The sequence below is a fragment of the Callorhinus ursinus genome, unplaced genomic scaffold, assembly GCF_003265705.2.
Source record: "Callorhinus ursinus isolate GAN/ISIS: 27379988/994484 unplaced genomic scaffold, GSC_fseal_2.0 scaffold58, whole genome shotgun sequence".
NCBI lineage: Eukaryota > Metazoa > Chordata > Mammalia > Carnivora > Otariidae > Callorhinus > Callorhinus ursinus.
In genome coordinates this window covers 8,556,543-8,581,448 of record NW_027397120.1, presented here as the reverse complement: position 1 = coordinate 8,581,448, position 24,906 = coordinate 8,556,543, and the positions used below count along the sequence as shown (strand labels likewise).

At 42.1% G+C, this 24,906-nt stretch overlaps 1 protein-coding gene across 4 annotated transcripts in view; it reads right to left on the bottom strand.

Annotated features, from left to right (window-relative positions):
- Positions 1-24,906, bottom strand: part of CPXM2 (carboxypeptidase X, M14 family member 2) — a 139,499-nt gene that overhangs the window by 35,011 nt on the left and 79,582 nt on the right. For all 4 annotated transcript variants that reach the window (XM_025880292.2, XM_073884660.1, XM_073884659.1 and 1 more), the window contains 2 exons: positions 6,240-6,324; positions 5,123-5,273 (listed from right to left, as the gene is read on the bottom strand). In XM_025880292.2, the coding sequence (XP_025736077.1) occupies positions 5,123-5,273; positions 6,240-6,324 (236 nt within the window). The remainder of the gene's footprint in view (positions 1-5,122; positions 5,274-6,239; positions 6,325-24,906) is intronic.

The following is a 24,906-nucleotide window of genomic DNA, read 5'->3' as shown; positions in this document are numbered from 1 at the left end:
TCAGCAGCATGGCGGCAGGCCATGGATCCCCTCCACCGGGGTGACCAGGAGTCTTAGGGACACCAGCATGGTGGCAGGCCATGGATCCCCTCCACCGGGGTGACCAGGAGTCTTAGGGACAGCAGCATGGCGGCAGGCCATGGATCCCCTCCACCGGGGTGACCAGGAGTCTTAGGGACAGAAATGTTAACTGTCAGGTCTGTGTAGTTCTCTGTTATGTGCAGCATAACAAAACCCTGTTTTTATCCCCAAACCTCAAGCAGTCAGCCCTCATGTGAATCAGCATCTGTGGACTGCTGCTCTCAAATCCAGGGGGAAGGGGGATGATGGTGTGAGCTGACGAGGAGCAGCGCTGGGAGAAGGCATGGGAAACAGGAGGCAGAAAGCAACCCCCTGGCAAGTGCAGGCGACCACCCCAGGCAGCCCCAGAAATACCGGGGGGCAGGAGGGGAAAGGAGACTCAGGACCTTCCACAGGTACACAGGGAGGGCTTGAGTCATCTCACAGGGATGCTTTAGGAAAGGGCGATACAGGAGTGGAAAGACTTAGTCCCAGTTCTACAGGGAAGCTCTTATCTCCACTTCAGGCAGAAGAAAAGCAAGGCACAGAGTAGTTCCACAAGTTACTCAAGACCACAGGTGCCGGGGGATGATAGAGACCGTGAACCTGATCTAGGTCAGAGCTCATGCCCTTTCTGTCCACCCAGCTTCCCTGAAAGGCACATGAATTCTTCTCTTTGTTTTCAGATCACACAAGGCCTGGGCAACCAGTAACAACGAAGGCAGCCTGCAGCTGGGACACAGCCCTTCCCATGAGCGCTTCTAGTTTCATCCAAAAGAGGCTGAACATGTCACCCTTAGCAAAGCAAGACAAAATAAGGGCCCCAGCAACTTTGTGTTCTGATGCCTGTCTTTTCAAAACCCAGGCCGGGGCCCAAAATAATGACCAGTTCCATGGGATGCGTAGGTATGCAAACTGTGGCCTTTGTGAAGGAAAGTGGAAGGTAGCAAAGCAACTAGACTGACGAAGTCTTCTGCAGCTCTGCTGATCGAACAGAGCCCATCCTGCCCCTGATTTCACCATACTGATGAGACGGGGGTGGGGCTGGCTGAAACAAGTCAGCCAGAGAGGTGATGGTCTTATGATTGGAATATTTTCTCAGTGATTTATGCCTGGGAGGGCATGTGCATGAGGAGGAAGGAAGGAGATGCAGCGTGTCCCTTGGTCCTGGTCCACCCACAGGAATGACTGGGGGGCATCTGCCCTTAGCAGTGCCTCCAAGCTGCAGGGAAAACGAGCTCCTGCCCCCAGGTGTCTGCACAGCTCCTCACAAGGTCTTGAGTTGAATCCAAGAACCCCAGACACCTCAGCCCTGCGCAGATGGAGGGCAGTCGCTTGGACCCGGTGGCAGAAAACAGCAGGCGGGAGGAGTGGCGCTTTCCCCAGGGAGGTCGGAATCACACCTTCACAGGAGTAGCTGCTCAGCAGCACCGGGGCTCAAGCACAGCCATCCCCGGCCCTGAAAGTCATTTGCCGGGCCCCTGGATATGCTCCTGTCATCCTGTGGGGAAATCGCAGGCAGAGCAATGGGGCCCTTTTCAGAAACAGAGAGCACACATGGCAGTATTGTTTACAACAGCAAAATAGCTAAAAACCACCAACTCTGTGACCTTGAAGTCAGCCAGCATGTGTCTTAACCTGAAACATTCATTATTAAAAATGTATCTTAGGAAGCTCTCCCCAGCTTCTGATATGCATAGATCTTTATGCACGCTCATCCAAAATGGGCAAGTCCAATCAAATGTGGGGAAGAGGACTTCTTTATACTTTTATTTATTTATTTGAGAGAGACAGAGAGAGAGCACGAGTGGGGAGGGGCACAGGGAGAGGGAGAGAATCTCCAGCAGACTCCCCACTGAACATGGAGCCTGACGTGGGGCTTGATCCCAGGACCCTGAGATCATGACCTGAGCCAAAGTCAAGAGTCGGCCACTTAACCAACTAAGCCACCCAGGTGCCCCGACTTTTTTTTTTTTTTTTTTAAATAATGAACAACTGAGAGGGTATTACATTAAGTGAAATAAGTCAGACTGAGAAAGACAAGTACCATATGATTTCACTCACATGTGGAATCTTAAAAATCCAAATGTATAAACAAGCGAGCAAAAAGAATCAGGCCTATAACTACAGAGAACAAACAGGTGGTTGCAAGAGGGGAGGGGGGTGGGAGTTGGGGGCAAACAAGGGTGAAGGGGAGCGGGAGAACCAGGCTTCCAGCTCTGCGATGAATAAGGCACAGGAATACAAGGCACAGCATAGGGAACACAGTCCCTGATCCTGCAACAGCGTTTCCAGTGACAGATGGGAGCTACACCCGTGGTGAGCACAGCGCAATCGCCATACTGTACACCTGAAACTCACATAACATTGTGTCAACTATGCGCAAATAGACAAATTTGAAAAAAAAAAAGGATAATAAAATTTTTTTGAATTAAAAAAATTTTAATTGTGGTACAATACACATCGAATTTGCCATCCTAACCTTATCTCTAAGAGTCCAGTTGAGCAGTGTTAAGGATAAACACACTGTTGTGATCCATAGATCGCTAGAACTTTCTCATCTTGCAAAACTGAAACTGTAACCATAAACAACGCTCCATTTTCTTTTCCTTTTGAGCTTTAAAAATCCTATTAATAGACCATGGCATGCGGTAATTCATTTTCCAGTTCAAAAATTTCTGGACACATTACTCATGAAAGCTTGAAAAGAATCACCACCTCCCTCTGCCCTGAACTGAGAGTTCTCAGGAAGATGGTATGCACAGAACAAAGAGAGCAGAAGAAAAAAGGTAAATGAATTTTTCAGAAACAAGAGTTCCAGGAAGAAAAGACTCTGGACGCTTGCATTTAGACCACAAGGTGACCTTGGGATTGAGCAGCTGAGTTGGTTGGGTCATCTCTGTCTTTGGCCTCATTAACTTGCACAAAGGGATGGTGCCCACAGCAGGGCAGTGAGCAAGGCTCACTTACCCACGTGGACGAGGGGGCCCCCGGGCTGCCCTAGTCCCTTAGATATGACTGCCACCAGGAGGCACGCACAAGGGCCAGTTCCCCTCTGGGCAGACCGCTAAGTAACTTCTAGAAGAGAAATGGCCCTAAATATTTGGGGTTGGAAATAGAGCCATTCCAAGTCGGTACTTGAAACCCACCTAGAATTCACATTGTAATTGTTGTGTCTTTGTGTTTAAATTGCCCCAAGGATCTACCTTCAAATACACACACACCAAGCATAACTTCACAGGGAAATATTTATTTCATGAGACTCTCACAGGGTGCCCTTTGCCCTTTACCAACAATGAATGAATTCCTGCCCACAGAGAGAAACCGTGACCCTGCTCTTTCAAGCAAGCAGACGGAGGCTGTGCTGAGTGACACAGGAGAGCAAGTCTCCTGGCCTGGCACAAAGAGGGCCTCTCAGACACATGCCTGTGTCTGTGTCTGCAGACTCTCCATGCTCTGGAAAGCCCAGCGGGCCCTGGGGGCAGCAGGGGGGACCTGGGGTGACCACTCCAGCACCAACAAGCTACAAAAGGAGGCCCAGGTCCCAAATCAGGCCGGCCTTCAACATCCTCTCCGGATCAGCCTTGAAAATGCACACACCCTTTGCACCAGGGACCCTATTTATCATAATCTGACGTAAGCACTCATCCTGTAATTGAATAATCCTGTAATTTACACAGTAATCATTAACACGCACAATGACACAGAAACAAAGATGTTCCTCGTGTGGTTCTTTATGGAACCAAAATATTGGAAAAAACTGAACTTTCCACTGTAAGGCAGATTAAAAACAGGATTTTTGTCTATAGACTAGATAAATGCATCCACAAGACAGATGGTCTCTAATAGTTTTAATGACATAAAAAAAAAAGCTTTTGCAAGCTAGTAAGTCCAAATATATAACAAAGAATCTGTCTGGTGTGAGCGTGAGTAGGTAGGCAGATAGACCCATCTTTCTCACCAATACAGAGTTTGTGTTCTAAAAATTCATACTTGGCAAAGCAAGAACTTGGATATTATGGATTGAGAGGAAAGCAATAAATGACATTAAATGTGCTTTGAAAAGCAAGAAAGGTAAGTTCACAGTGGGGGAGGGGGGTTGATGGCTAGAGAAATAGCCTGATGGCTACAGTGGTTCCTGAGAGCATCAGAACTGGGCAAACCCCCAAAGTAGCAAGGCCTCACTCTCCCACTAGACAAGAGTGGTAAGGAAAGCTATAACCCAAAGCCGTGTTCCTTGTTCCTAGAGATGGACCGTAGGTTGACAGGGATGTGGAAATTCCTATAGGCCCTAATGAAGAGCCTTAGGAATGTGCTAGGAGCTAGCTTCCTGCCCTGAAGATGTCCGGGCAAGATGAAGGGGTTGCCATCTACAGGCTCCATATGGGCACAAACTCACAGATTTTGAAAGGCCAGACCAAGCCAGCCACGAGCCAGGCCAGATCAGCCTGTCCAGAGCAGACACCAGCTAGGATCCAGAGGACACACACGTGAACTCAAGCCCCCTTCTTCCTGACCCCCTGAGGTCACACCCAGATATCATCGTGTGAAAATAGGCTGCGGGAAATAAAGAGGCATTTACCCAAAGACACAGGCACCCAAGCAAAGCGACTTCAACAGAAAGAGACTGTGTACGTGGTCACATTTAAGATTAACTTCTGCCACCTCCTCTACTCCAAGTAGTGGGAGCACTCAGGGACAATTAAATATGCTACGAAAAATTTTCTCTAATTTTTTTTTTTTTGCTTGCTTCTGAGTGGTAGCGTTGAGTGAATTTCCAGCCCCGAAACGTGCATCATCTTAAAATCCCAGGAGGCACAACCACAGTTGGCACCTCACTTTGCTACCCCCAAATATTCATGGCGTTTCGGAGTGGGATTAGGGGAGGTTTTTATTTATTTTCTTTCTGCTCAGCTAGGTTTTCGAAATATTCTGCAATCGATATACTTTTTTTTTTTTTTTTTTACAGGAGAACAAGATTGCTTGGTTTGCGGTCACCCTGGGCAGGTACCTGTTCTCCATCAGCAACACCCCTGCAGCAAGTTGGGAAGGGCAGGCTCACCGGGCAGTGGACAGCCAAGGATCTCCATCCTCATACAGATGCTCCCGTTGTCAAACCAGGACCGTGGATTGATGCGGATGTAGCGGGCCACCATGGGGATGGGCAGCTCGTTGAGGACAGGGATCTCCTTTTCACTGTTTCCTTCAAATATCTACTTATGCACAAGGAGGGGGGGGGAAGGCAACTCTTTTAGAGCTCGATTATCAAGGGATAAAGGGTAATTCACTGATTCCATAAGATTTCACTGAGGAGCACCCACTGTGTGCAGGGCATTGAGGGGAAGAGAAATGAATCAGGCATGGACCCTGCCCTCAGGAAGCCCCCCTCTACCGGGGTGGCGGAGAGAGGAGGAGGGAATACTTTGATAATCTGGGTGAAATCTATTAGTACCATGGCAGAGGGACAGCCACGGAGCTCTGGGATTTCAGAAGAAGGAAAGGACCAGGCAGAGCTTTAGGGAGCAGGTGGTATTTGAATTGGCCTTGAAGGAAAACTATTTAGATCTGTGGGATGGGAGGGATTCTAGAGACAAGCAGCTGGAATGGCTGGAGAAGCCCAGAGGTGGGCTTCAGAAGGAGCAGAGCAACTGGCCCCCTTTTCCTGGAACACAGGGGGAGTGTGTGCAGGGGGTAAGAAAGAGAAAGAAGGTTGAAAGCAGAGATACCATCAGATTGTGGAAGATTCTGGATACCATGGGAGGAAGGATGTGCTTGAGAACCTGACGAAGAGGGTGACATGATCATCAGAACTGGCTAATCTGGAGCGAATCATGGAGCGGAAAGATGGATTATTAAAGGAAGTTGGAGAACTGATGCACCCGAGTAGCTGTGAGGGGCGCAGGCATATTGCCTGTGCCACGTGTCCCCCAAGGCTGACCTGTGGATTGTGGAAGAAACCGCATCCCAGCAGCTCAGAATTTCACATTAGCTCTACATGGGCCACTTGGCGCTGAGCTTCAGGGCATGGAAGCGGGGCAAGGGAGGAGGGGGACATTATCCATCATCGGTTTGAGCTGACACAGCATCAGCAGACACTGAGGGGGCACACATTGCCTCTCTTTGCAGGGACCCACATAGCCAGACACCAAGGACATAGACAGAGGGAACACGAAACTCACCATGTCTCCAGATCCGTTCTTAACAGTGACCCATGTATGGCTGTCATTGCTCACCATGACCTTGTAGGAGGTCACCCAGTCACTCCTAAAAGAAAATAAAACATCACTGGAACTACACATTTTAAAATGTTCACCTTTGGGGCGCCTGGGTGGCTCAGTCAGTTGAGCATCCAACTCTTGGTTTCGGTTCAGGTCATGATCTTGGGGTCATGGGATCGAGCTGCGCTCAGAGCAGAATCTGCTTAAGACTCCCTCTCCCTCTCCCTCTGCCCCTCCCACATCCCCCCCCACCTCTCTCTCTCTCTCTCAATAAATAAATAAATAAATCTTTAAAATGTTCACCTCTTCAATGTAGAGGTGCAGCAATAAGGAAGTACAGCGGACCCCTGACAACACAGGTCTGAACTACACGGGTCCACTCACATGTGGATTTTTCTTAATAAATACAGGACAGTACTATAAATGTATTTTCTCTCCTTATGATTTTGGAGAGTCAAAAGTTATACACAGATTTTCAACGGTACAGGGTGTCGGTGCCCCTAACCCTTGCATTGTTCAAGGGTCATTGGTCGGTCCCAGCGGTGGACAACATTGGTTCACAGCCTGGCCCCACTGCTCACCCTCCCTGTGGCCTCGGCCAGCTAACTGACCCATCTATGTCACTGTTGATTCATCCATAAAATGAGGATCCTAAAAGCACCAAGCTTAAAGGATTAATGTGAGCCCTCGGTGGTTTAATACTCCTTAAACACTTAGGACAGTGCATGGTACCACGTAAGTCCTGCACACTGGTCACACATAAAGATCTACAAACACTTACGTATTTCTTTATATTGAGCATTTACATCACACACGAGAATAGAGTTCCATGCAGAAAAGTAACCTCTGTAAAAATTGCAGTTGGTCTAGAAATTTCATTTCGAAAATGATTTGGAAACATAAGAAACTAGATGCCACCAACCACAAAAAAAACAGCTTGCCTGTCTAGGAGACACTGGGCTTCTCCTTGGCTGTCACAGCCATGCAGACAATCCCTCCACCCCCTGTGATAATCCAGCACTAGCTGGGCCCAACGCCAGACCCGCCATCATGTCCTGCTGCAGAGAAATCACTGAGGTGACAACAGCCATGAATGGACTTCCCAGAGTGGGGGTCAATCTGATAGGCCATACCAAAAAAACAACATGGGGAAAACACATTTTGGTCTCTCAGCCTCAGCTGTTCATAACATTAACTGTTAACCAATATAGAAGATTCTTTCGGAGCATCATCCTTTTTAATTTTTAAAAATACTGGAACGAAACACCAATTCAGTAATCCTTTAGAACATCCTGCCAGCTGAAGTACTTGGAGTCCTTCTTTTCCTACTGTGAAATCTCCTTGGATTCAGGATCCAGATATATCCCAATACGGTTCTGAGTTTCTGAATCAGCATGGCCTAGTAAAGTTCATTTAGAAAGATGAGCTTCTTTTCTTCATTCTGGTTCATCTGACTTGTGAAAATTATTCCTAGGTGCTTTAATAGGTGCTTGGAAACAAACCCTCCCCTCGAGCCTCCTCTCCTCTCTCCTCCCTACCAGCTTTGTCTGAATCCCCGCCAGATGCTGGAAGCTGTTAAACAACATGTTCCCCCCTGGGAGGGTGAAGGCTGAGCCCACGCCTGCAGACCGAGATGCATCAGCGTGCCTTCTGAACGGCACCTAGGCACAGCGCATGTCCTCTGCACTGGAAAATATCCTCACCCCAAATACCAACGTGTGTCCCACATTCAAATAATCTCTAAAGACCTTGCAACTGCAGTCCCTTTTGCAGTCTGTCGGTCTGTGTGCTGCTAACGCCCCACAGTGATCTGGCAAGGCAGCCTGCCGAGGTGAGGGGCCCATCCCACCTGCAGAGATGGAGGTGATAGCCTTAGGAAGCCTCTTGGGTCAAGAGAAACACGCACACAGTAAGAGAGGGGTAGAAAGAAAAATTAAAATAAGCTGTCCAAAGAAAGGGGGAGAAAAAAAAACAAAGAAATGAAAATCAAATAATTTCTCAAACTTAAAACAAACGTGGACAAATCCACTACTTAAGTTTGAAGGGCAATTAATTGTTTATGTGGTTCTGACCTCCTGTCTGGACTGCAGACCTCCTTCCCTCGCTCTGTCTGCCTGACCTCTCGCCACTTCTCATGTCCCAGCAACATCTCAAATTTGCCCCACCCCAACCGGTGGGTGCATGGCTCCTGCTCTCCATCCCGACCTGGGCCAGACTGAGCTCCTGCCTCAGAAAGGATACTGGCATCCCCCCAGGGGAACAAAATCCCAGGGTCCTCCGTGATACCCCACTTTCTCTGCACCCCCCCACACCTCCATTGAGACCATCACCAAATTCTGTCAATGTCACCTCCCACATTTTTCTGGAATCTACCCAACCCCTTCCATTTTCACGGCCACCACCCCAGCCCATTCTCTCTGGCCAGGACTGCTGCAGGTCCCTCTAATTGGTCTCCTGGCATTTAAGCTGCCTCCCAATCTATCCTGCAGTTAGAGACCGGTTTTTCTAATGAAGTATTATCATGTCACCACCTGCTTAAAATACCACTCTTCTCTGGTAGTAAGACCAAAATCCTCATCACATTCTCTAAGACTCTTGCTTACCTTTTGCTTTCTGGGCTCTTTCTTTCAATTCCTGATAATGATTATACTCTCCTGTCTCAGGGCCTTTGCACATACTGTTTTCATCCTCCTCTCCCATCCTGTCTGCCTCTAAATCATTCAGACTTCAAACCTTACCAGATAAGGCAGGTCTAATCCTCCATTTTAGCCAATTTCTTTTCTTATATGTTCCTTTCTTTCATAGTTTAGTTCCACTTATAATTTTATACACCTTTCTAGAATTATCTGATAGTGTCTTTATATCCCACTGGAGTTTAAGCATCTCACAGATGGAGGAAGAAGAGATCATGGCACTTTGCAGGATGCAAAAGGAAGCTGGTGCTCCTGGAGGGCAGAGCGAGGGACAAGGCAGGACAAACAGGGCTGGGTGGGCTATGCAGACCATTTCATGGGGGTGAAACTTCCTCTGCCAAGCAATAGGGGGCTGGCGGCCTTGCAGTCCACCAAGCATGGTCAAAAGTACCTCAAGACCAATTAGAAAGTCTCCTCCACTTCCAAAATTTCTACCTTAACAGAACGTTTGGAAACCAGAGACGAACTTAGTGTCTCCCACTTACTCTATGAAACCGACTCTCCTTTCTACCACCTTTCTACCCTTCCTGCTGAAATGAAAGTGATGGCAGAGGTCCTCCTGCCACAGGTTTATGCATATTTGTTCATTTTGTCTCAGGCTTAGGCTTGTGCTTGACAATTCATACTGTTGCCCACATTATGATTTTTTTCATTCTCATTGCTGTCTAGTATTCCACTCAAAGAATGGACACCTGGTCCATTTTACTACTAATGAGCATCTGAGTAGTTTCCAGTTTGGGCTGTTATGAACAGCGGTTCCATGAATATTCTTGTATGTATCTTTTGGTGAATTTATACAAAATTCTGTTTGGTGTGATCATAGGGTCCCAGGATACAGATGTGTCAGCAGTAGTAGCTTTCCAAAGTAACTAACTACTTACACTCAAACAAGCAATGTATGAGAGTTCTGGTTGCTCCACATTCCTGCCAACACTCGGTATTATCTTTCTTTTTCATTTTAGCTATTCTGATGGGTGTGCCCTGTTAGTTCATGGTGATTTTTATTTTAATGTCATGGATGACTAATGAAGTTTGACACGTTGTATGTTTATTGGGCATCTGAATATCATCTTCTGTGAAATGCTTATTAAAAATTTCCCCCCTTTTTATTTTTTTTTAATTTTTTTATTGTTATGTTAATCACCATATATTACATCATTAGTTTTTGGTGCAGTGTTCCATGATTCATTGTTTGTTCATAACACCCAGTGCTCCATGCAGAACGTGCCCTCCTCGATACCCATCACCAGGATAACCCATCCCCCTCCCCCCCTCCCCTCTAGAACCCTCAGTTTGTTTTTCAGAGTCCATCATCTCTCATGGTTCGTCTCCCCCTCTGACATACTCCCCTTTTATTCCTCTCCTGTTATCTTCTTCTTTTTCTTTTTTCTTAAAATATGTTGCGTTATTTGTTTCAGAAGTACAGATCTGTGATTCAACAGTCTTGCACAATTCACAGCGCTCACCGTAGCACATACCCTCCCCAATGTCTATCACCCAGCCACCCCATCCCTCCCACCCCCAACCACTCCAGTAACACTCAGTTTGTTTCCTGAGATTAAGAATTCCTCATATCAGTGAGGTCATGTGATACATGTCTTTCTCTGATTGACTTATTTCACTCAGCATAACACCCTCCAGTTCCATCCCCCCTTTTTAATTAAATTGTCTGTCTTATTTTGATTTGTAAGAGCTCTTTATATATTCTAGATAGGAGTTTTTTGTTGGGTATATGGATTGCTAATATCTTCTCCAGTTTGCATCCTCTTTTTCATTCTCTTTGTGGTATCTTTTTTTTTAATTTTATTTATTTATTTGAGAGAAAGAGCACGCACATGTAGGGGCAGAGGAAGAGGGAGAAGCAGACAGCCCACTGAGCAGGGAGCCCGATGTGGGGCTCAATCCCAAGACCCTGAGATCATGACCTGAGCTGAAGGCAGATGTCTAACCAAATGAGCCACCCAGGCGCCCCATCTTTGTGGTATTTTTTAATAAACAGAACGTCTTAATCTTTACATAGTCCAATTAACCTTTGTTTTCTTTACATTTTTCAGTATTTGTGCCCTTTTCAATACATTTTTGCCTATTCCAAGATCATAAAGATATTCTCCTAGGCATTCTTCTAAAAGCTTTATTGCTTTGCCTTTTAATTTAGATCTGTAGCCCACAAAGAGTTGACTATTATATGGTACAGGTAGGGGTCAAGATACATTTTTTTCTATAAGGCCTTTCACGTGACCTAGAACCATTTATATGATTATTCTCCTATGGCACATCAGTGACCCATTTGCTATAGATCATGTGATAGGCACGTTTCTTGATGCTCTATTCTCTTCTCTTGGTCTATTTCCTATCAGTGCTAAACCCATCCTGTCTTGATTTCTATAGCTTTATAGTAAGTCTTTATATCTGGTAGTGTACATTTTCCCATTTTGGTTTTGCTTTTCACAGTTTCCTGGACTATTCCTGGCCCTTTGTGTTCCCATATAAATTTTAGAATCACCTCATCAATTTCCAAAACAAGGATTTTTGGATTTTAATTGAGATGGCACTAAATATATAGGTCAGTTTTAAGGGAATCAAGATATTTCAATATTAAGTCTCCTAATCCATAAACATGGTATATTCCTCTCTTTATTTAGACCTTATTTTACTTATCTTTTGCTGGATTTATTCCTAAGTAGCTGATGTTTTTGATGATTTTATAAATGGTATTACTTTAAATATTATTTTCTCCTTGTTAGTTGCTAGTATGTAGAAATACAAATGCTTTTTGTATGTTGATTTTTTAGCCAGCTACTTCGCTAATTCATTAATTAATTCTAATAGTCTGGGATTCCTCTGGATGTTGTTAAGGACATGGCAATGTCATCTGAGCACCATGACAGTTCTGCTTCTTTATTTCCAAATGTTAAGTCTATTATTTCTTTTTCTTGCCTTATTTGTTACACTGGTTAGGATCTCCAATTCAACACTGAAAGAAGTGGTAGTAATAGCTCCTTGTCTGATTCCCGAGATTGAAGGAAAGGTTTAGGTATTCCCCCACTGGGTAAGATATTTCCTGTAAGGTTTTCCCTTTGTTTCTTTGTTTTTACTTTAATGAAGTATGAGTTCTTTATTTTTCAAATAACAATAAAATCTGGATGTTTGCTGCCGCTGGGACTTACTCAGCTGACTGATTGTGCCAGAGTCAACATCAATAGACATTCATTTGTCATACTTGCTATCGCAGAGCCCTAAGAGAATGTTCACAAGAGGACTAGGTGTACATTCATTTTTCCATATTGTCTCAGAGTTCTAAGAAGACACCCTTCTACGTTCATTTTCCATACTTGTCTCAGAGTTCTAAGAAAACATCAAGCTATACTCATTTTTCACACTTATTGTCTTTGGGTTGTAATATAGTTGCTGCAGCTCCATATCATGTCCATGTTCAGAAAACACTGGATAAAGTCTTTCGGTTTCTATCAAACTACTTTCTAATGATATAATAGGACAATGTGCAATTCCTGTTGTTTGGGCGTTTTTTAACATTATAGAAACTTACAGTTCTTGAAATGAGTCCATACACACAAACTTTGGACCCACTGCAGAAGCATCTAAGCAGATGCTACAGTATGGGCCCTGCGGCCCCTCACTGCAAGGAGCTTGACTATACCATAGGTTTTTTTTACAGATTTTTTTTTCAGATTAAGGAAGTTATTATTTATTCCTAGTTTAAAAGGAATTTTTTCTTTTAAACACAAATGACTATAGAATTTTCTCAGATGCCTTTTCTGCATGTATCAGAGTGTTCATATGATTTTTCTCTTTAGTCCTGTTTATGTGGTGAATTACAGTGTTTGATTACAATTGTGGCTAAAACACCCTTATATTCCTGGAATAAATTCCATTTGGTGTTGATACATGATCCTTTTTATATACTACTGGACTCAATTTAGTAATATATTGCTTAGTATTTTTTGTATCTATGTTCATGAAAAAAAATTTTCCATAATTTTGCTTTTTGTAATGTCTTCATCAGATTTTGATATCAAGGTTATGCTAACTCATAGTTGGGAAATGCTTCCCTGTTTCCATTCTCTGTATTTTTTTTAAGTGCCATTTCATTCTTAAATGTTTGGAAGAATTCAATCAAACTTTCTGAAATTAAGAGGTTTTGGGGGGCAATATTTGATAATGAACTGATATTTTTAGTAGATATTAGACTACTCTGATATTCTATTTCTTCTTCTGTCAGTTTTAGTAACTTGTGCTTTTTGAATAATTATCGCATTTCAACTATTTTCAATGTTACTGGCATAAACCTGTTCTTAGAATTACTTTATTGTCTTCCTAATGTCTGTAGCATTTTTAGTGATTCTCCCTTTTACAATTTTGATGTTGATAGTTGATTTTTTTCTCTTTTCCTAATCAGCCAAGAGTTTATTAATTTTATTAATATTTTCAAAGAACCAACTTTTGGCTTTGTTTACCCTATTATTTGTTTCCTATAGGAACCACATAAAACCATATGGATCTCCTGTTGGGCACCATATGGCCCACATGAAACAATCATTTTTATAGATCAAAATGGCTGACTACCAGAAATTTCCTAAGGTGCAAACTAATATTTTATTACTTTCTACTCTTATCTTTACTGTTTTCTTCTTGATACATTCTTTAGGTTTGATTTGCTGTTCATTTTGTATAGTTCCTTAAGACCATTAATTTTCAGTCTTCAATCCTAATATATGCATTTAAGTTAAAGTTCTTTCTGGGCACTGCTTTAGCCACATGCCATAATTTTTATATGTCATATCTTCATTATCATTTAGTTCAAAATATTAATTCCAGTTGTGATTTCTCCTTTAAACATGAACTACTTAGGAGTATAATTTTAAATTTACAGGTGTGGGGGCTTTTCCAGTTTTGTTTTTATTACTGATTTCTAATTTAACTCCATCATGGACAGAGAACAAACTTTGAATCATGTCAATCTTTTGACATTGTTGAGACGTCCTTTATGGCTCAGCATATGGTCAATTTGGACTAATGTTCCAGTGCACTTAAAACCAACGTCAGTTCTGTAATTATGGTGTGCAGTGTTCCACATATAAAATTTTGATAAATTTATACTAATTGTGTTATTCACATCTTCTGTATACTTGATGAGTCTGTGTCTGCTTATTCTATTGGCTATGGAAAGAGGTATGTAAAAGAATATCAATCTGACTGTGAATTTATCTGTTTCTCCTTCTAGTTCTCTAAACCTTTGCCATAAATATATAAAAAATGTAGCTATGCTATTGAGTGCATACAGATTTAAGACTGTCATATAGTACTAGTAAACTGACTCCTTTATGATTAAAAAATTTCTCTTTTTTATTTCTATCAATGTTTCTTGACTTAAAGTCAACTCTGTCTGATATTAGGATAGCTAACTTGTTTTATTTTGGTTAGGATATATGTATTTCTTTCCATTCCATTAAAATTTAAACTATGTCTCCTGTAAATAGCATGGTTTAGTTTTATGAGGTTTCTTCTTTAAGTACAGTATGATCATATTATTCTTCTCCTGGAGATTGTAGCTCATTTAAAGGTAATGTAATCAGTGTTATATTTGGATTTATATCTATCATCTTACTATTTTTTTTTCTATTTGACCCATCTGTTTCATTTCTCTTTCTCTTTTTTACATTTTTATTTGATAATCAAATATCCTTCTTATTCTATTTTCTCTTTATTAACTTACTAGTTATACACTCACATTATTCTTTTCATAATTACCTTAAATATTTCAATATGTATCCTTAAGTTTCTAGTCTTATTCAAATTACAATTCTACCACTTCCATGATAATACTAGAACCATCCAATAAGTCCATTTACCTCTCTCTATCTTTTGCATTATTTTGGAACTCAATTTTAATTTTTAATTCTATATATATTTTTAGTGTTAATAGTCATATTAAGTATATTTATAGTTAATATTTAATTCATTTTTATCCTACATATTTTTTAAATTTTGTAGCAAATTACTATTGTTTCGTACAGTTAATATTCATAAGCCTACTTACTTACCATTTCTGGTATTCTTTTTTTTAAGATTTTATTTATTTGAGAGAGGGAGGGAGGGAGAGGGAGAGAGAATCTGAAGCAGAATCCATTCTGAGCATGGAGCCCAATGTGGGGCTCAATCCCATAACCCTGAGGTCATGACCGGAGCTGAAACCAAGAGTCCAAAGTTTAACTGACTGAGCCACCCAGGTGCCCCACCTTTTCTGGTATTCTTCATTTATTTTTGTATTTCCATATTTCCATCTGGATCATTTTCTTTCTGCTTGAAGAACTCCCTTAGATATTTATTTTTAATCAGGTATGCTGGCAATAAATGTTTTCAGTCCTTATTGTCTGAACATGGCTTTATTTCTTCTTCATTTTTGAATGATATTCTCGCTGGCAATTCTAGGTTGACATTTATTTTCTTTCAGTACTTTAAAAATTTGACTATACTGGCTTCTGACACATTGTTTTATTTACACACACAACTTGAAGCTACTGTTATGGCATTTAGTAAATGTACAGTAAGAGTATGAGTAGGGAAATGAGTGCTAAGCATTTGAGCTCAAATCCAGCTTTGTCATTTACTAACTCTATAAACTTGACAAACTGTCAAACCTTCTGAAAATAATGATACCTACAAGGAGGTCATATGTTAATTTATAGATTGGGAGATCTATTAGTATAGTGGTTAAGACCTCACTCAGGCTTTGAGGTCAAGAAGCCTAAACTAAAAAAAAAAAAAAAGAAGAAGAAGAAGCCTAAACTAAAATCCTAGCTCTTCCTTACTAGCTATGACCTGTATGAGAGTTATGTAACCTTTGAGCTCCAGCTGTGAAACAAGGTAACAACTCTATGTCTTTGTACAGTGAATACAGACTGAATGAGGTAATGCATAGAGGGTCTGAGCATAGTGCCTGGAACATAGTAATTGATCCATAAACCTAAGCTCTTAAGAAGAATGACATTATTGTAATGAAGACAATGTCAAATGCTATACAACATACAGGACTGCAGTTGAACTGTAAACTTAACGCAGGTGCTCCTCCAGACACTTCCAGGAAGCAACTAATCCTCCAGCTTAACCCTTTGCACCCCAGTAATGGTAACAATCTGACACAACCATAAAGAAATTAAGAATTAATTAAATCTTAATTAAAATTAAGAAGGTTGATAATCCAGGATGACAGAAGAGGGATTTGTGCAATCAGTAATGCCATAGTAGGACTGAATTTTGCCTGAAAGTTCTATCCACATGAAAACATTGTGGAATGTGTTAAGTCCTGCTTCTCACCCTGCAGCTACTGTATTACAAATATCATGCCAGCCTCAGAAAAAACAAAGATAAATTATATATGATCTCTTTACTCAAGGGTTTCAGAGGTTAATGAGGAAGACAGGGAGGTAAGCTGGACATTTGAAGAGAATATGATTAAGTGTTATGACAAGGGCAGTGGTGGAGGGAGAGAGGAAGGGTGTGTGGCTTAGAGGAATGGAAAGGGGGGGCAGGCTAGTGAGTGCTCCTACTCCCTATCTAACACAAAAGCTGCATATTTTATTGTTTTGTCACAGGCACATCCGTTGTTATTACAGAGCCAGCTTCGAAGCTCTTGGAGCTATAATGTCCATGGTTTCTGGCCTCTTAATCCTTGGGGAAGGTTTGAAATTCACAGCACGTTGTGTGGCTTTTTTCCACTTGCCTCAGAGAGATTTTTCCACATCACAAAACCACCTTGACATTTAATTCTCTGTGACTGGAGATTTCAACTCAAAGCAATGCAGCCCAAGTAAAGAAGCATTTGTGTCAAAGACTTCCTGACTGTAGAAAGAGGGAGGGGACTCTCCTGTGGTCTCCAGCCAGCTCCCTCACTTAAAACAAAAAAATAAATAAATAAATAGCAACCAAACCAAAACAAAAAGCAAAAATCCTAATCTTGTATGAGATTACCACATTCCCTACCAATTCAGCCTTCCTTCAGATCAGGAAAATAGGGAAGGAGGGCTACAAAAACAAAACAAAAACAAAACAAAACAGAACTGGAACACATTCAGATATTTTATTACCTGACTTTGCTTTGGTTTAAATAAAAACCAAGAATGCCCCCCACCAACAAAATGGCATACTAAATGCTTGCCAAGCCTTCTGCTACAATACAACTGGATCCTGGTTACACACAAAACAAAGGAATGTTTTAAACCATCAGTGGGCTTGCAAGCAAGTAAAGGAAATCTCCAAGGAAAAGAAGAGCTGGGGGGGGGGGTTGCCTTAGGGAAAAATGCACATGCAGGTAACAGTGCTGGGATCAAAAACACAAAGCCTAGGACAACAAAAGTTGGAGAAGTTGAACCAGGGACTTTTCCTTGGACCCTTAAAGGGGACTGAAATGGTCTTAGAACCATAGTGGTCTGCTTGGCTCCCCAAAGAAGCAAACGCAAATCCTCTCTAAAGAAGAGTCTTCAGTTTAAGCTCTCAGAGGTTTTGCTAAATTCAATCACATGAGAGCTCAAATTTTTAAAAATCATTAAACACACACGAATATATTCTCCATGAGAAAGAAACAGCGACAAATTTAAATCCTGAAGAACTTAACTGTCTACAAGGAAAACTCAAAAGAAACTAGAAAAATAATTATATTTGCTAAGATAGTTCAGCAAGGTGACTGGATATAGGGCTACTATACAAAACTCATTACAGTTCTATACACTAGCAGCCAAAAATCAGGTACTTAGAGATAAAATGAACAAAAGACGTGTAAGACATTTACAGAGAAGACTTCATTAAAAGACATTTTAAAGGATATAAATAAGTGGAGATCCATACCATGTTTGTGGATAGAAAAATACTGTAAACGAGTCAATTCGCACGAAAAATCCCAATAGCATATTAAAGAAATTTGACAAACTGATCCTAAAATTTATATGAAGGAAAATAATCAAGATGCTTTATGAAAAGAAGAAACAGTGGAGGGAACTGTCCTATCAAGATATCAGAACTTATTTTGAAGAGCTTTAGTAAGATATTGTGATAATGATGGACATACAGACAAATTTATAAATGGAACAAAATTGAGAGCCCAGAAACAGACCCATGCACATATATAAACTTGATAGCAATGTCTTGCATATCAGCAGGAAATAAATGAACTGTTAAATAAATGGTCGTAAGGCAACTGGATATTAATATTAAAGGAAACTGAAATTGGACCTTATGTTTCGTATCTTTCACAAAAATCACTACTGAATTGATAAACTATTTTAAAAACTTAAAACTTAAAAAAGCTAAAGAATACATAAGAGAATTACCTCATAGCCATGAGGTATGTAAGGATCTTATATATAAGACACAATCAGTCTAGCCATAAAAGATAAATAAATTGAGCTACATTAAAAAACTTTTAGGGACATCTGCGTGGCTCAGTTGGTTAAGATTCCAACTCTTGATTTTGGCGCAGGTCCTGATATCAGGGTTGTGAGATTGCACCCCGTGTGGGGTTCCGTGCTGAGTGTGGAACCTGCTTAAGATTCTCTTTCTCCCTCTCCCTCTGCCCCTCCCCACCACTTGCAAGCTCATGTGCACACTCTTTCTTTCTCCCTCTAAAAAATAAAAATTAAAAACAATTAAAATCAAACCAAAAAAATTAAAAACTTTTACTTTTCAAAAGACACCATAAAGAAACCAGTGGTGAGGATGTGGAGCAACTCTAAAACACCACTGGAGAAAGAGAGGATACACAGATAGCCATTCTGGGAAACAATTTGTCACATCTGCATACTTTTCAACTCAGACATTCTATTCCTAAATATAGATCATGGAGATTTCCTTGTACACGTGCTCCAGGAGACAGACACAAGAATGGAAAGAGCAACATTATTTTTAAGAGCGAAAAAATAATAATAAAATAAAATAATGAAAGGCTGAAAAGGGAGAAATCCAGTCTATGTCAAGGAAGAGTGTATAAATGGCATATTCACAGAGTTAAATAATACAAATGAATGAATCACAACTACAGGCAACAACATGGATGATCTTTGAAGCATAACGTTGAGTGAAAAAAGCCAAGTTCCAAAAGCTACCTAAAGTATAAAATCATTTTTGTAAAGCTCAAAACAAGAAAGAGAATTTTTTTTTTTTTTTGCATGTGTGATACACAGTGATAAGACTGTTTTTAAAAGGCAAGGGCATGACGAACTCCTCAGAAGGAGAATGGTTCCATTCCTGGGAAGAAGCACATAGATGGGATCAGGAAAGAGCACACAGATAATTTCTGTATTATTGGCATAAATGGGTTCATGAGTGTTGGTTTCACTGTAATGCTTAATACATTTATATATATTACATCAGTTCTTTCGTATCTATCAAATATTACATACTGAGAAGGCTAAAACATTTATCTAACGTTGTATAATAGGTTTCTACACAGGAAAATGTCACAATCATCTCTTGTGAAGGGATGTATGTGAAGACGCCACATTCACCTCTTAACAGACATATTTTAAGAAAAAAAATAAAATCTTTGCCCTTGTAATTTCATATAAATACAATTTTTTCTTTTTTGAAAGAGCAACTATAGTAGCATTTCCCAATAAGAGTTCATATGGCACTTCAGTTTATAAAATGCCTCCACACACAGGATCTTACTTTATCTAAGAAGAACAGGCCAAGTTTGTCGTGAAGGATGTAGCTGCTAACTGGGCTGGTCAGGAGGAAAGGGTCAGACCAATTGTATTCCTGTTTCTCCAAACCTCGGTGTTCCCACTTCCCATCCTTCGGTCTTCCTCATACTTTTTTCCCTAGGCTCTACCTACAGGATTTCAGCATCCCCAGAGCAATCACCAAATGTGTGGGTTACTTACACAAGTTCTCTGGAGCTGTACACGGATGCATAGTAATTGCTCTCCGTCAAAAATGCTTACATCTTAACCCTATAATCAGCATTTCTCAATACTTGCAAATAATCTCACTTTCTGCAAACACAAACACAGGGTGATATATGGTCACTAAAACAACTTTCAAAACTCAAGAAATTGAACATCAAGAACATGAACTGAACCTGAAATCTATACTTTAAACTTTTCTAATGAATATTATGGAACATCAGTTGTTTTCAATAAATAAAGAGTTGAGAATCTCAAGTATTTGAAGGTGTTCCAAAAATAGTAGTGGACTATAACTCTATCTGTCTAAACGCATTATTTTGTGTGTTCAGCCCTATCATTTTCGGGTGTTACCTTTTCACTAGTATCCTTCTACATGACTGATTACCTTTGGAAATGTTTTAGGTAGCAGGACTCTGCACCTTGGCCACAGCTGCACAGCCTAATGTGGGTACTCAGCCAATCACAGTACCTTGACGATGTGCCCAGCTGATTTGCCTACACTTGACACTTGACTCAAGTGGGGCCAATACATTCTTCCCTGGAATTCTGGATTTGAAACCAAGATGTAGCTGCAATTATAAGTTGTAAACCTTGGGTGCTGATGGCAGTCCCATTCCCCATCATGTAGTTGGAGAAGCAGAGGCCAGAGGCCAGTCTACAGAGAGAGAATAGTGAGCTGGAAGCACAGGGAAGCTCAAAATCAAGACCCTCAGAGAGAGGGTCCCAACAGTGCTTGGACCCCAGGTTCCAGCCAGAGTTCACAACCTCCACTCCTGCTCTTAAGCTCCCTGAGACATACCATGTGTCTCAACGTAGGACTTGGCAATTGTCACCCAAGGAAGTCCTATTCAAAAAGGAACTGAAGGTTCAGTGATCCTTAAACGTGCAGCATGCTAGGTCAGAGGGAGGCAGAGAGGATGAGCCCAGGCTGGGAAGCTGACAACTGTTCTGCAGCGGCAAAGCAGTGAAACTGAGGCCAGCTGTGTTTTGTGACTCAGTCCATAGGTCCAACGAGGCTGGGACAACATAGCCTTGATTAGGATCCTGGAGTAGGTTGGCTACATCTTTTGACTTCAGTAAAGTATGTGTCATAAGGGGAGACAACCTCCAGTCCAGACTGTTGTACCTGGAAACAGGCAAGGAACAGCAAGGCAAGGGCAAATGTTCTCAGAAATCCCTATTGGCCCCACCAAGTAACTGAGGTCGGCTGAGGGCAGATAATCATGTGCCCGGCCAGCCAGGAGCCAAATTCCCCACCGCAGCTTGAGGAAAGCAGGTGAATTAGGAAACAGAGATCGCTACCATTACTAGGGATATTTGAGAAGAGCCAAAAGAAACAGGGCAGCCTGGTCTCCCAAATCCTACACTTTTCATTGTGCTTTCCAGCAAAACTGAATGTGGAGAAATGGCAGATCAGCATTATTACTATACTGTAACGTCTGCCATTTATGAATATTAAATGAGCTCATATATATACATATGTGTGTGTGTGTGTGTATATATATACATACATATATATATATATATATATATATATATATCAACTCTAGTACTCAGGAACACAGCAGATGTACTACAAAAAATCTCACCTTCTTTCCAATGCCCTGATAAAAATAATAGGACCAACGGGCACCCCAGATGGCTCAGTCAGTTAAGTGCCCAACTCTTGATTTCAGCTTAGGTCATGATCTCAGCGTTATGAGATCGTGTCCCATGTTGGGCTTTGCACTGGGCATGAAGCCTGCTTAAGATTCTCTTTCTCTCCCTCTCCCTCTGCCCTTCCCTATGTTCTCTCTCTCAAAAAAAAAAAAAAAATAATAATAATAATAGCACCAGACAAAGGATATGTAAGCACTAAAGTGGAATAGAGATGTGTGGGTGTCATGCTCTAAGTAGTTGGACATAAGCCCTTCCAAGTAAGCTGGGATTTGAGTTTCTGCTCAGGGTGAGCCATGTCTCCATTCTGTAAGGCTCTGTATGCTGGACAGTGCAAACACGCACACACACATGCACACGCATGCACACACACAAACACACAACCCTCTAGCAGGCCAAGGGTTACCATGTGAAACAAGGATCAGCACTCGCTCCAGAATGGCTGCTCCTAAGTGCCCTGCTTTGGGCCTTATGGACTCTTGTTTTGTCTTCTAAAGACTCTGAGAGCTATATGAATTTCCTATGGCTGATGTAACAAACTATCACAAATTTAGTGGCCTAAAACAACATACTTTTATCATCTTACAGTTCTGTCAGATAGAAGTCTCACTGGGCTAAGGTCAAGTTGTCAACAGGGCTGGTTCCTTTCTGGAGGCTCTAAGAGAGAATCTGTTTCTTTGCTTTGTCCAACTTGGTCCAGGATCCACTCTCCATCTCTAAGTCCTTCACTTAATCACAACTGCAAAGTCCCCTTTGCCATCTAAGGTAGCATATTCTCATGTTTTGGGGATTAGAATGTGGACATTCTGTGGGAGGAACATCTGCCTACCACAAGAACCCCACTCTGATTCTGGTTCCATTCTTAGACTCATTCTAGACCCCTTCTCTCCTTCCCTAGGCCTGTGGGTCCCGACATGTCCTACCACCGTGGTCCCAGCAGGATAAAAGTTACCTAATTCTAGGCAATGAATGGGAAGCTTAGGGCTTGGCCAGAAAATGACAGCCACAGAAATCTAAGTCACCGCCTACCCCAACACACCAGTCTCTCTCCAAGAGTGGATGGGAGAGTTCAAACACACACTAAGGAAATTCCTTCCAATCTGACAAATCAATGTTTGACGTCACGGTCCCCTTACCACAGTGTAAGTTACCTGGTGTTTCTCAAAACATCTGGCCTCTTCAACCCAATGTCAGAAACACTTCCAGAAAGAGGTGCATTCTGTTTGGTACCCACCATGAGCCCAACTGCCAAGAACAAGAGGGTCATTGTACTGGCCATGGGAGACTTCTGAAAACTCTTCCAAATCCAACCCAACACTCAATATGCCCTGCTGAGCACTCCAGCAATTGTGTGGGTGTGTCTCCCCTACACTGGGGAATGCCAGCTGGCCCCTGGACACTATCACCAGTGGTATCTGACTGGAAAAAGACTCCATGTCTGTGTGTACAACAATGTTTCTCAACTAGGGGTGATTTTGCCCCCCAGGGGACATTTGGCAACATCTAGAGACATTGCTGACTCATGAATTGGGGTTAGGGTGCCAAGTAGGGTGCTACCAGGGGGCCCCCTAGCGGACAGAGGCCAGGAATGCCACAGAACATCCTAAAATGCAGAGGACAGACTCCCTAGCAAAGAGGTCTCCAGCCCAAGGTGCCGTCAGTACTGAAGTTTAGAAATCCCAAACTGACAATTCAAAAACACACGGTAATTCTCCATTTGCTTTGTTCAAACCCATTTTGAGGAAGGGGCAAGAGTCACTGCTGATTAATTAGTGAGGAAACCGAGGCACAGAGTTTTCCAGGGCTTATATGACAGTTTACCTATCAGGATGGGTATCACATGATACAAGCTCCCTCCACATGCTCCCATTAATTTGCCTAAATAAAAGGAAGGACTCAGAAACAAATACATGACCCATGAAGAAGGTGGGGGCTGTAGTGACCTCACGGAACACAGCTCAGCCACCTGACAGCCTCGTGCGATAAACAGCTGTTCCGTGAACAGAAACTGGCTTTCTCCAAATGTTCTGGACAGCCCCTGGACAGGGTGAACATCGTTTTTCTGCTTACTGAAACTTGTCTTCATAAACTGTGCCAACCTCAGCTCAAACTCTGCTCTTCCTAGCACATACCACCCTCGTTCCCTCATGCACCGAATATTTGTCAGTAGCAGCTAGGGGGAGGGTGTGCCGGGCACTGGGGCAGAGGGAAGCCCAATGCAAACCTGGCTCTCCTCCTCGGAGAGCTTGTCTGCTGGGGAAGACAGGGATTGTATAACTAATTATACAAGTAATTACCAGACTGCAACTGTGACATTATCCGAAGGGAAAACACACACAGCTTATAAATGGTGGGGGTGGGGATGGGCTGACTTAGTCTAGGGCTGCACAGGGAAGGTGTTCCTGGGGAGGCGGTGTGTGAGCTGAAATATGAAGGATGAAAAGGAGGGAACAAGGTGAAGATTGGTTAGCATTTTAAGCCAGAAGGAAAAAATTAATGCAAGAGATTCAACATGCAAATAATAGTAATTTCAAAAAAATTGGCAGGAGAAATGGAGAGAATAGGAGAGGAAAAGGTACAAGAGGAGGAGGAAGAAGAAGAAAAATTAGAACTTCCCCAAACTGAAAAATACAATTTTCCATATTTCCAGGTCATGTCAAGTGCCCGTTACACGGCACACATTGGGTAGTTTTTAGCATAAGGGATATAGAAAAAACCCTAAAACTTTACTTCGGAAAAATAATTCAAAAAGTTACAAGTATGAGTACCCTCAGATGCCTATATTGTAACACCGAAGGTAAAGAGGCAATGGAAAATGTTTCCACCTAAGGGGTTTCTTTTCAGGGTGATGAAAATGCTCTCAAATTGGTTATTGTGATGATACCACAACTCCATGAATATATTAAACACCAGTGAATTGTGTACACAGGAAATGGGTGAATTATATGGTATGAGAACCATTATCTAAATAAAGCTGTTAAAAATTGTTAGGGAAGGGAGCAAGATGGCAGAGGAGTAGGAGACCTGGATTTCATCTGGTCTCAGGAATTCAGCTGAATAGGGATCAAACCATTCTGAACACCTACGAACTCAACAGGAGATCGAAGAGGAGAGTAGCAACAACTCTCTGAACAGAGAAGCGACCACTTACTGGAAGGTAGGACGTGCGGAGAAGTGAATCCGAGGCGATATTCGGGAGGATAGACGGCGGGGGAGGGGGCCTCCGTCGGCCGCTTCTGGCAAGTGATAGAGCCGCGGAGCACAAAATCGGAACTTTTAGAAGTCGGCTCGGCGGAGGGACGTCGCTCCAGTGGCTAAGCCGGAGGTGGGGGGGACCCTCGCGGGACAGTGTGGTCTCCG